Genomic DNA, 13,517 nt, shown 5'->3' with positions numbered 1-13,517 from the left:
TGGTCAGTGGGACATCAGTGTGTCTGACTATGGAGTCACCGTGTATCAGGCAAGGTGTTTGGCCTTAAGGGCTGCGATTGGTCGACACACTGATTTATTGAAGTATGTGTTGCATGTGTTTTGTTTTGAGGTGGTGGATTTTTGGATGTCTGCTTTGGGAGCCTCTGTTGTTTTGGTAAGTTTTTTATTAGAGCCTCTGAGTATGTCTTTGTGTTTTTATGTGTTTGGTTTGCAGTTGTGGTAGGTCTATGTGGGACTGGGATTGTTATGTGTGTGGTTGCCATCTCCTCCTGTCTGGTCATGCCAGCCCTGTGTTGAGAGAGTTCAGCCTCCAGTTTGGCTATATAGTTGCATCTCTCACATGTATTTGTGTTTGTTGGGAGGAGGAGAGGGTTATCTGTGTACATGAGACAATTGCAGCATTGTCTCAAGATGCCCAGATTGACCAGCTGAACTGGAGACTACGCCAGTAATCTACCACTCGACATGCTAGAACAGTATAAGGGAGTGGTATACCTTTAAGGGAAGTGGGTATTCACAGGGGTGGTAAGTAGATGTAGTGCTTTACTTAGTATGAGAGTGCTTACTTAGTAGGGAAGTATTGAGAACAAGTGCTAGGCTTGTAATACAGTGAGTAGTCTGGTTATACTAAGAGTACAGCTTCCTTAAGGGAAAATTTGAAGAGCAGACTTGGCGGAGCCAGAAAAAGTTTAACCTTGTTTAACCGGTGATGCGCTATGCGCAAAGCCGTGCAAACGCGGATTTTAAACAGTGAACTACAAAAGAGCTAGGAATGGTCCCAAACAACCAATTACTACAGCTTCTAGTGCTGAGGTCACTTCCCCCAAGGACAGGTAGGCTGCTCAAGGCTCCCCACTCGCACTGGTGAGCAAAGAAACTTCCTTCTATCCAAGTAAGGTAGGTAATGGACAACACAGGAACTACACCACAGCCCAGAATACAGCAATGCCTGTAAACTGATCTAAACTAGTCGAAAAAGGCGGGAAAACAAGGATTATTTTTTTTGTTTTTTGTTTTTTTTTGGTAGAAACACACAGAAAATGCAGAGACAGTGATAAATTAGTTACACAGGCTAGCACACTTTAGTGGGCAGCCTCCACAGTTAAATTAAACAAACAAGCAAGCAAACTTTCGATCAAATTCGACTAAAATGTAACTTTAAGTGCAGATTTTAAAATAATGCAGCAATCAGATAAAAAACAGTTCAGGCTAGTTCAAGGTAAGCTACAGAAGCTATTTCAAGTGAAAAAAAGCAAAGATACTTAAATCCAGAAGGTAGTCGCTTTTTTGAGTTCCTTGCTGCTAGGACCACTCTGTAAACCCACGTGGAGCTTGTCTGAGCAGTATAGCCAGAAAAAAAAATGCCCAGAGGCGGATTTTAAACAGTGAACTACAAAAGAGCTAGGAATGGTCCCAAACAACCAATTACTACAGCTTCTTGTGCTGAGGTCACTTCCCCCAAGGACAGGTAGGCTGCTCAAGGCTCCCCACTCCCACTGGTGAGCAAAGAAACTTCCTTCTATTCAAGTAAAGTAATGCTAATATATATATATGGGATCCATACTGATCCCCGAACGACAACATCACCGAATCACTATCAGCCGGACATACTTACGTGAAAGTGCTTTTCACCGAAAATTGCTTTTTGTTAAAGTGTGTTCGGTGATTGTGGATTCGGACTATTGAAATTTCGTTCAATAGTCCTAGATCTATATATATATATATATATATATATATATATATATATATGTGTGTGTGTGTGTGTGTGTGTGTGTTTATATATATATATATATATATATATATATATATATATATATATATATAAAATATACACACACATACACACACACAACACAAACTGTCAATCTATAGACCATTGAATGCCAAACACTGGAAACAATTTATGTCGCTCCACAAAGGATAAAAAAACAAATCAAACAGATGTTTTTGCAGGTGAGTAAGGACTCTTGTGCCCCCAACCCCACCTGTTAATTATATATACCTTCTCTGAGATCACACTACCAAGGAGAAATGGCATATGCCTGATCACCAATGTATCTCAATCTGATGGTGAAAAAGCTAGTACTTTTTGATCAGCTGATTTCCAATCATATGTACTAGCTTTTTCACTCTCGATGAAAAAGCCACTTCGACAAAAGGTTCTGCACCTATATATATATATATATATATATATATATATATATATATAAATATATGCACACACACACAGATATATATATAACACACACACACACACACATATATATATATATATATATATATATACTATAAGAAATGCTGGATGAACATGTATCCATCTGAGACAGACCTACATAACAATCCCACCACAGCAAAGCAGCTTCCTGAAGGCCCATACTTAACACAGAGAAAATACCCAGGGTTAGGTTCTATCCTGGTCTTTGAATAAAAGCAGCATAGCATAACAGATGCTGATGTGGAGAGTTTAGAAACATCCCTTATTTCTTTAATTATCAGTTTCCCATAACGTCTAAATTTAATTTATTATTTTAATAAGTTTCTGAAAGAAAATCTGTTAGTAGCATTTAATGAACCCCTGACCCAGGGGTAGGGGTAGTGTACTGGGTCAAAAATGGAGTTCCACAATTAGCTTTAATCAAAATATCAACTGCACAAGTGCTACTGAGTGAAACTGAAATTAGAGATGATATTTGTACAGAAGTTTTATTGCTTTCAGTTTTAGTGTGAAATGTTCCTAGGGAGAACAAGAAGATTTAGCATAAAGGTTAAGGTCTTTACCTTGGATACATAACATACTGGGTTTGATTCTGACCTCTCATTACTGACTAAGCTTGCAATAGTCTGGAGATTAATAGCCTTGTATTTACCTATGAAGTTAATGATGGGTGGCAGTGACTTTTCTCCTACTCTGAGATAAAGTATTGGGTGCACTTCTCTTTCTCCTGAAGTGCAGTGACCTTGGAGTTAGTTATATTTAATAGGTTGCAGTGGCAGTCAGTGTATGCTTCTCCATCCCAGGTTTGGTTAGTCGTCCGGGAAAATGAGCAATCCAGCAAGGGAGTGACAGAAATGCTAAGGCTGAACCTGCTTGTCTCCCTAAGAAGGCAGGGATGGGTGCACATGTCTGGGTATAAATGTCTGCCTCTAAATCCTAAGTGAAGGCTGGAAAGGAGATGGAGCGATAGGAGAACTTCATTAACAAAAGTGGGTGGCAAAGCTCTCACAAAGGCCACAGCATGTCTACGTCTTGCACTGTTAGAGACATGCTGTGGCGAAAGGCAGGGCTTGAGGATAAAACTCTACTGATTGCTTTATGGACAGTGAATACAAAAGATCAGGCTTGTACTCTGGCAGTGGAACCATATTAAACTGGAATTTAGATTTTCCCACAGTCTATCACATACTAGATATGGGATACAATATACCTTTAAGACTGCAAACTACTCTGGGAATGGGAATCATTCATGCAGCTGTGTGTGTGTGTGTGTGTGTGTGTGTGTGTGTGTGTGTGTGTGTGTGTGTGTGTGTGTGTGTGTGTGTGTGTAACCAAGTCTAATCCATAATCTTATATGGAGTCTGAAGTAACATTTTATTTTTTTTTGTTTTTTTCTTTCAAGTACTGAAAAGCCACAAAATTTGTTTTAGCTGCAAAATTTGCTGTACTTTAGCTCCTGCCTTTCATTATTTTGTGTTGGAACAGAACTGGGTAAGACTTCTTTCATTACTTTTTTATTTGTATTTATTTATTTTATTTAAGATGGCTCTCCTCAACTTCTCCCTTCCTACCTGTTCCAACAGGGGTTCCTCAGGGCTCCATCCTAGGACCCCTCCTGTTCAATATTTTCACCAATGACCTTCACACTTCATGTAAGCTATCCTCCCTTATACAACACGCTGATGATTCTACCCTCATCTCTATCTCTGACAACATCTCTGAACTTCATTCCCTTACTCAGCAATCCTTTCTATCTACTGAACAGTGGCTAACAGATAACCTACTAATCCTCAACCCCAAAAAGATGAAACTCCTATTATTCCTCCCCCGCTCACTCTCCCACCTTAAAACATCCTTCTCAATTAGTTCCTCAAACAATACTCTTACTAAACCTGATGCTCATTCTAAACTTCTTGGAGTCATTATCGATGATGAACTTAAATTTAACCTACATCACCTACACTGTATAAAAAAGACCAACCAGAAATTAGGCTTACTCTATCGAAATAAAAGATACCTAACTCCAAATGCCAGACTCACCCTAGCCCAAGCTTTTCTCCTCTCATTACTCCTTTATGCTGCCCCAGTGTTTACTAACATTCAAACCACAACTTTACATAAACTCCAGCAAACCTACCATAAAATTGCAAGATTCATCACAAACTCTCCATACAAAACACACCACTGCACAGCCCTTACATCCCTTAACTAGCTTGAATTCTCTCACTTACTGCTGTTTTCACAACTTCATATGGTTCACTCTATTCACTACAAGCCTGCATCTTGTCCTGCTCTTTCAACTTTCATCTCTTCCTATAAACCTGCTCGTACCCTCTGCATCTCAAACCTACAACTATTTCAATCCTTCCAACCAAAGAAATCTGTAGGCAAACTCTTATATAAATGCTCTATAATCCAAGCTTGGAACAAACTTCCTACAGACATATGCTCCACTATTCACCCAGCCCACTTTAAAGAAAAGCTCAAACTCCATCTACTTAGCTCCAAAATTTGTGCCTGCATAACCCCAACCTAGCCCCCCCCCTCCTATCTTAGCTCTCCCACCTCAGTTACCTTGAACCTCATATCTTTATTGCTTATTACACCTCTACTACACGTACCGTTAACCTCCCCTCTACTACATCTAAGTACACCTTCCCTTCTTTCCCCTACTCACATATACACATGTCTGAGCATCAGAAATTCCTCTACTCCTAAATACCTCTCTTTACTTTTAGGTACCTTAAAAATAGCTCTAGTCTTACTAACTGTATATATGCAAATAACTCCATCTTATTTTTTTTTATTTCTCCTCCTCTATATCTTACACCCCACCAGATAAGATAACTGTGTGCTACCATGTATGCCTTCAATATTGTAATGTCTGTATAACTCAATTACTTGAATGTTTCATTACTATAATGTTTTTTTATCAACGATGTATAACACAATAGCTGATTGTATTTTGTTACTGTATTTCTTGGAGCTTTTCTCCTCGGGTCTCCACTGAAAATAGGCCATAAGCCCAGCTGGACTAACCCAGTTAGCAAATGTCAATCAATCAATCAATCAATCAATCAATCAATAAATAAATAAATACTGTTGGAACAGAACCGAGTAAGACTAGGGTTCTTAGATTTGTTAAAAGCTATGTCTTTGCATTTTACCTGAGAAATCCACCATTGTAATTCATTTTATTACAGAAAGACAGCAGTGTAGCTAGGCTGGTGCAACTCTTTCAGATATCCTGAAATACTTCATTTTTTTTTAATAAAATGTCAAAATTCTCCTGATGTAAGCTGAATTCTGCTGCACTGACACTACGTTCAGATAAGGTGTAAGCAGGAAAATCTTCTCAAATAACTAATGTTAGCCTGTGACATGACTTCAGGCATGCAACATGCATCTATCCATTTTGAATATGCATTCATTACTGCTGTGAATACAATAACCATTAATTATCTAGTGAAATTAACACATAATCTTTACCATCATTAGCCTGGGGAACTTCCAAGAGATCATGGTGTTTCTCTAGGCATCTTCTGTTCCATATGACATGGCATTCTTTACACATACCTTTGAGTGCTTTACCTAGCTTTGGCTGCCAAACAACTTTTCTATCTAGTGCTTTTCACTTTAACAATGTTAATGCAACCTGCGTAGACTTCTTCCAACATAGCTCTTCTCGCCTTCCTCTGTACAATCACTTACTCCATAACAAACAGAATTTTTCTGCATAAAATTCAAATCTACTTCTGAGAAGTATTTTTAATTCTGATCTACATTTTCAGTTTCTGACCAACCTTCCATCACAAAACTTACTATTGTCGGCAGTTTCTGGTCACTTCCAGTCACAAGTACCATCAAGTTAGTTTACACAAATGTGCCCTAAAAACGTTCTTTTATAATTACTTCTACAGTTCTTTATGTGAAAATTCAGTTAATGGCACTACAGAGAGTCCCTTAACATTTTCATACATTTGGAAGCCCTTTATTCTACCTCATACTTACAGGCTGACAATAATACCGCCCGTCTCTGATTTCTTGTTACTGCAGTCTTAGGAAAATTCATATCTTCACCAAACAATGTAACTAAAGGTTTATGGTTATTAACTGACCTGAAGTTTCAACAACAGAAGTACTCATGGAATATCGTTACAGCAAAACTCAAATCAAGTGTCTTTTTTTCTGAATTACTGAATAACTTCTTTTAGCAAAAGAAGAGTTTTTAGACTGATATACAATTGGTCTTTCATCCTATGAAGATGTGACATGCTGAATCATTACACCTAAGCCATAGGTTGAAGCATCATAAACAAGCGATACTGGCATACTGACAACTCTTGTTCATGGTGTGCCAGTACTCTGTCACAAGTCAACAAACAATTTCCATAGCAATTAATTGAACTCAGAAATACCTGTAACCCTTTCACACATAAGGGGTGGGGGTGGTTCACGAATGATCGTCACATTCCCTGCTAAAGGGCATATCACTTTGCTGTCCATGCTCCAGATATTCAGTCTACAGTTTACTAAAATTAATTTTTTAATTTTTTACTCAGTCCATAAACTTGCAATCACTGAAAAACCTATCAGTAAATTTCTGAGATACTCACATTTTGTTTCCAGTAATCATGAAATCAAAGTACACAACTACTTTCAAGTACTTGAATAGAATACATATACCCCTTAAAATAACCCTGAGCTATCAAAGCTTGTCAAATACATATGGGAAGCGTGTCAGGGCTTAAAAAGGCTGACCGGGATCATTAGCCTACTAATTACCTGTAATACAGTTTCCATTATTCTGTAAAAAAAATTATGATTAAGAACTAAAATCTATGAATAAGAAATAAGAACTCAATCAAAGGAAAGTCAAGTTACACACACACACACACACACGCACACACACACACACACACACACACACACACACACACACACACACACACACACACACACACACACACACACAAATACAAAGAAAGCCCTCTGGTTAGGCACAGCCAGAACCACAGCAGAAGTGAAATACTGTTAAAAATGGCAGTTGGTACTAAACAAAGGCAATTTTATGTTTAACTCTCACATACTTTTTAGAATTATCAAGTAATAATTGCTGGTAACCCTGGCTAGATTTGTTTTAGGAAACAATCATTTAACACAACAAGGCCATAAACATTTCTGATCAAAAGGCAGGATATGGCTTCTTGATTGCATTCTAAGCAATGTTAAGTTTATAATCATCATAAACAAGTATGGCATTATCCCGTTTTGCAATTCAAAACCAATGCTAGTTATTTATATACTATGCTTCTTTGTGCTAATAATTCCTCCTCTTTCAAGCCTTATTTTCCATCTCTTTAACATTTACTGTAAATGGTAACAATCTACTTTTTACAAAACTTAAACAGCTCTCCGTGATTCGGCACAATAAGGCTTTAATAATACACTGTTCCCATTTTCACACAATACATTTTCTTTCATAAATCAAGCACTTCATGCATTGGTTTAAACTCATTTTGCACACACTACAGTTGCCACCTATATCTTTCTTTCCAGACTATCCAGAAATCAAACCAGTTGTTTGGTAGTCCAGAAAACACTGTACAAACTCTAGTATTCTATTTAAAAAAACAAACAGACTACTGGAGTTTGTTAAATCGGTAGATTCACTATGCTTTTCTTTAAAAAAAATCACTAATGTGATGCCATGGTGTGGCAAACCAAGAAAAGAAGACATTCTACCCATGTACCCATGATGGCATGAAATAAGTGGAAAGTGGGCGTGGAGACGGGAGGAAATGGGCAGGAATCTGGGGAGGTGCAAGGGGTGTAGCATTTGTCCAGTTTCAGCCACAGTGAAAGGTGATACCCCTGGACACACTGGCAAGCAAAAATAATTTGATACTTGTTTAACAATAACTTTTGCAGCTAGTCCTTTTTCCAAAGAGATGGTCCTTCAAATTTTAAAACAACTAAAGGCAAACAGTCATTTTGCTTTTTGTTATATACTGTAACCATTTTACCCAACACAGATAACATTTCACTTGTATATGTTTTAGATTTCATAGCGAGTCCCTGCTCAAGTTCCACATGATGTCATTATGATCCTTGGGAAAAACAGAGAGAGACAGACTGTGTGCAGATAAAGAAATATATAATAAGTGCAGTACTGTGATAACTCAGAGTCATTCATACATGCATATATACTATATATGGTTTACTATTGGCATTTCGAATCCGCATCGGTCAACTGTTTAAAATGTCGACTCTAAATGTTGAATTCGGAATGCTGAAAAGTAAACCAAACCAAAAATGAATACATCGACAACCAAGGTTCAATGTATTCGACATAGCAGGAGGTGATGTCACTCACCTCCTGCTATGCACATTAATGTACCGTTAAACTGTACAGTCAATGGTATGCTAATTCTACTATTTTGCGGGGGGGGAGGGCTATGCCCTCCTGTGCCCCCATGTTGGGGGCTGCTCCCCCCACATCCCCGGCACATTAAATATACCAACTCCGATATCGCACTTCAGTGATCCTCTTTCACTGAGACGACAATATCAGAATGTTTGTTGCTGGTTTAATGTTTAGCTTAATTGAAGATTCCATACTGTCGTCTTGATGAAACGGGATTCGCTTATATGGGGTTTCAACACTGTGAAGTAGACCCATATATATATATATATATATATATATATATATATATATATACACACAAATCTATACACCTATGATTGTCATTGAAGTGATAATGTATAGAGCTGACTGAAAGTGGTCAGCTGTGTCCCAAGCTTTCAAATGGAATATCAGGCAAATATCCACCAGCTTTTTTTTGTGTGAGATCTCAGTACAGTGGATATTAGGAATATACCTTTTCCGCACTGTAATGTATTCTCAGTGTTCATATGTATTACTAGCAAGAGGTGTGGGAGATTTGCCCCCCCTCCCCCATGGAGTTGCAGGATCCTAAGAAAACACTCAGGGAGACTTTATTGTTATGGCATGCATACAAGTGAATGGTAAACAGTGTGAATGCATAGGTTCATAGATGCGTACTAAGCTAATGGTCCTGGACCCTTTAACAAGCCTAACCTACCCTTTACAAGCCTAGCCCATAGAAGTGCCCTGGCATCGTGCCACCAGACGTTAGTTCCCAGTGCCTCTGTCAAGTAGAGCCACTGAAGTGATCCCCGGGATGAACTTTCTATTTCCCATCCACTCATCAAGATTTCTCTTGAATAGGGCCAGTGAGGTGCTCTGTTTGATATGTACGGAAAGTCTATTCCAGAGCATGGGCAGTCTCTGTGTTATGAACCTGTCCCTCCAGCTTGTTCTGTTGATTGTGGTAATGAGGTTGAGGTCTCTGGAGTGTGTGGTGTGGAGGGATTGTGATTTCTTTAGATATAGCATTTCTAACACAGCTGGGTCAGACATGGCTTTGTAAGTCAAGCATGACTGAATAATGCTTAGATGAGTAGTTGTATAGGGGAACAATCTCCTTTGTGTTGGGGTACTGAAGCCCCCTACAGCAACTTGCAGTATTTGCATAAAACTGCAGTTTATTTTCTGAAGTGGTGAAAGTCTCATTTGTGAGGCTCTCGCTTCTAATAGGAAGTCCTTCAAAGCTGTATTATGTAAACATTTCTTAGGAAACAATGAAAAAAGTGGCTTTCAGTTGTAACAAATACTGCTTCTCTGGTATCAGTTTCCAGTTACTTTCATCATTTATAACCAATGAAGAGACAGTTCTCTTCCCTACTGAATACTAATTAAAACACTGGTGACTTTGTCAGGTTCATGTACTTGTCCTTTCCTTGCACTTAATTTTTTGCCAAGAAATTTTTTTTTTACTCTCATGACTTTATTGTGAAATGCCTGTCTTCTAATCCCACATCTTCACAATGGTGGCATTTAACCTCTTTTTAGTTACGTTTTGTTGGTTTTAACTGTAGACATATCGGCTGGTACCTAATGCTTTCTCAACTACTGTAAACTATGGTTTCTTTAGTAAAGATACTCATAGATGCTTTTCAAAATGTTAAATATGATTCAGGAAGTAGCTTCCTCTGATAAACTCTATGTCATTCTCACATCTGCTTTGATGTGCTTCATCCAACTTGCAACAAAATTCATTTGTCAGCTACAGTTTCAACTCAGCAACACTGCAACAGGAATTTAATGACAATTAACACACAGTACATTGCTAATTATAGAGAATGCTGCTGTGGTACTGCGGTAGCATTGTTACCTCACAGCAAGAGGTTCTGCCGTTAGATTCTCGGTTTGGCTTGGGAGTGCCTTCTGTTTGGAGTCTGCATATCCTCCCCGCGGTTGGGTAGCGTTCGAAAGACATGCGTGCATAAATGGGCGTGCCTTCGTTGAAGGTTGGGTGTCGAGCTGGCACCTCGGCGTTTTGTAAAAAAATCTACTGCCAATCATTAGCGGACCGGAGTTCCACTGTGGCGACCCCTTACCGGGAAAAAGCCGAAAGACAAACAAAAACATTGTTAATTACCGAGCATACAAAGGATGTTGGGATTTAAAGACAATCCACAATGCATAGTGCAGTGCTAACCAGTGAACATGGAAAAGATGTTGGGATTTAAATGCAATGCATTAAGCATAGTGCAGTGCTAACCACTAAACATGCAAAATATGTAGGGATACAAAGACAATACAGAAAGTATAGTGCAGTGCTATCCAGTGAACATGCAAAAGATGTTTGGATTCAAAAGCGATGTACAATGCATAGCGCAATGCTAACCAGTAAATATGCAAAAGATGTAGGGATTCAAAGACAATGCACAAAGCATAGTACAGTGCTAACCAGTGAACATGGAAAATATGCTGTGATTCAAAGGCAATGCATAATGCATAGTTAAGTGCTAACCACTGAGCATGCAAAATATGTACGGATACAAAGACAATGCACAAAGCATAGTGCAGTGCTAACCAGTAAACATGCAAAAAGACACTGCACAAAGCATGTCTCCTAAGCAGTCAGCTGCCCTGCAAAGCAAACTAATGAACATTAGCACTATGTAACCAAGCAAAATTCATTTATGAATAACAGCCACTATATCATCATTCTGTTGGGCCTCTGGTTGCAATGATTAAACCAGAATCATTTTGTACTTACCATTGCTTTGAAAATAAAATAAAATAAAAACTTGATATATTTTATATAAGGCCAGCACTTTAGTAGTTGAACATATTAGACTCCCTACTGCAGAAAACATCTATTTCCTGGTCCTTTATGAACACACAGAATTCTTACTGAGCTGTATTCTTCTCAGCTCTCATCCTTACAAATGGCTTTATAAAAATAACTTAATAAATATACAAAATAATAAAGAAATTTACAGAATAATATCTTGTTCTTCCATCAGGTATCATTTCAAAACCCACCACAGTTTCACTTGAAGTCCTTAAAGTAGCTGAAATGTACCCATCATATGTAAGGATAAAGCCCTGACTATGAGCAATACAAACTGTGTAGAAGACTGGCTCAGATTGTGCAACAGCCAGGTATGAGAGGGTGGGAGTTTGTGGGTGACACTGCCTCCCCATCCTGGGGAGGGAGATATGCGTTCTACTTGGCTTATCACCACCATACAATCAGAGGATTGCTTGGTGCAAGAAAGCCCAAGACTGTGGACATACGTTTTGTGATCTCAAACCACTAAAAGTCACTCTTATTAACATGTGAGTGATAGTACTCATGGGGATGGTGTAGGATATCCCTCAGTGACAATTGTGTCAACATCAACCACTAGTGATGGAAAAAGAACCTTACAAGAAACACTATCATTATAGGGATGTCAGTGAAGGCACAAGCCATGTCGATATATGCCTGGATGATGGTCCCTGTAGTTGGCTCTCATCTCTATGCTGGGGTCAATTAGTATTGGGGCATAAATGGACTGAAGATCAGTGGGGGACTCAATGATTGGTATGCATGAAGGAAATAAAAAACAAAGAGAAAAAATCTACACATATTTTAGAGCTGAGGCCTCTACACTCTGAAATTAATTTCTAAGATGACTAACCTACCCTTAAATTAGTGCTTGAATGGTATGTTTCTGCCTGTCATCTCCACTCACAAAAAATAAATCAAATCAAAATGTTCATGCAGTATTACACTAACTGTCTCTTGTGCTTCCCCCAAAGATGTGATTCAGTGGCATGGGGTAAATTTTAGAAGCCACCAAACTGTGGAACAAGGCTAAATTTCTACCTCGGAGTAAGGGAATTTGATGGGGTCATGTTGTGCATGTGTGTCTGCACTACAGAGATGGACATCCTGTGCCTTCCCCATTTAACAATCACTCAGGCACAGCCTCAGAAAAAGTATTCTTGTGGTGGTGAATTGTCAGCTCACTTAGTCAGAAAGAGAAGGAAGACATTCATGGGATCATCAACTGTCTTCATCACTAGTGCCCCCTGGGCACACAGTCTGTTAAATAAATAAATACATGGTGTGTCAACTCTATATGTAGTTCCCCACATCCCTTGACAAACCACAGCACTCAGCCTTTTAGTTAAAATCTGTAATACTCACATTCTTTACCCATCAGTCAGCTAACATAGATTTTGCTGACATTTTCTGAAGGCATGCTGTGTTTCATACTCTGATCCAACTAATACAATGGGGTGAGTAAAATACTAAGCCAAGAAAAGTTTAATGGTTCTTCTTCACTTATTCCTTCTTTGGCTTTAACAATTATGGAAAAATTATACAATACTTACCCTTTAGTATCTGACCTGCAGTCACATTTTGCTGAATCAAAAAATATGTTTCCTTAAAACAGGGATATTTTGTACTTTAAGAAATCTAGTTGGCAATAGTTGATTGTACCATATAAGTGACTATATCAAATACCTATAGTAAATAGTACTGTCCCATTTGTAAAAACAAGTTAATACACCAGCAGAAATGAAGCATACACTTGCCTAAGGTCAGGTTCCCTTACCTGAAATGAGGTAAGCAGGATGGAGTACAGTGAAAGCAGTCAATAAGTCGACATGTTTTTCAAAGGTACTACCAGGATTGTTCAAAGTATTGAGGTTGACACTGAACGAAGCACTGCCGATAATATCCAGACTGTAAGCTCTAAACATCCTAATGCACAAAAGAAAAAAAGAGCATTTATATTTGCTAGGCTCACTGTTTTAATTATCAGATATGGAATACAGCACCAAACTTCTGCAAAATCAATGCCAGTGAAAATTATTTTTCCTGTCAAACTCACTGTTTTGAAACAATCCAGC

At 38.4% G+C, this 13,517-nt stretch overlaps 1 protein-coding gene across 1 annotated transcript in view; it reads right to left on the bottom strand.

Annotated features, from left to right (window-relative positions):
- LOC122816456 (cytochrome P450 3A2-like) overlaps positions 1-13,517 on the bottom strand; it is a 525,311-nt gene that overhangs the window by 210,797 nt on the left and 300,997 nt on the right. The window contains exon 7 of the mRNA XM_044089264.1: positions 13,220-13,368. Coding sequence (XP_043945199.1) covers positions 13,220-13,368 — 149 coding nt within the window. The remainder of the gene's footprint in view (positions 1-13,219; positions 13,369-13,517) is intronic.

This window comes from Protopterus annectens, chromosome 12.part0 (assembly GCF_019279795.1).
Source record: "Protopterus annectens isolate FY-2018-M chromosome 12.part0, PAN1.0, whole genome shotgun sequence".
Lineage (NCBI taxonomy): Eukaryota > Metazoa > Chordata > Ceratodontiformes > Protopteridae > Protopterus > Protopterus annectens.
The sequence above is the reverse complement of the archived record's forward strand: the minus strand, read 5'-3'. Positions and strand labels throughout refer to the sequence as shown.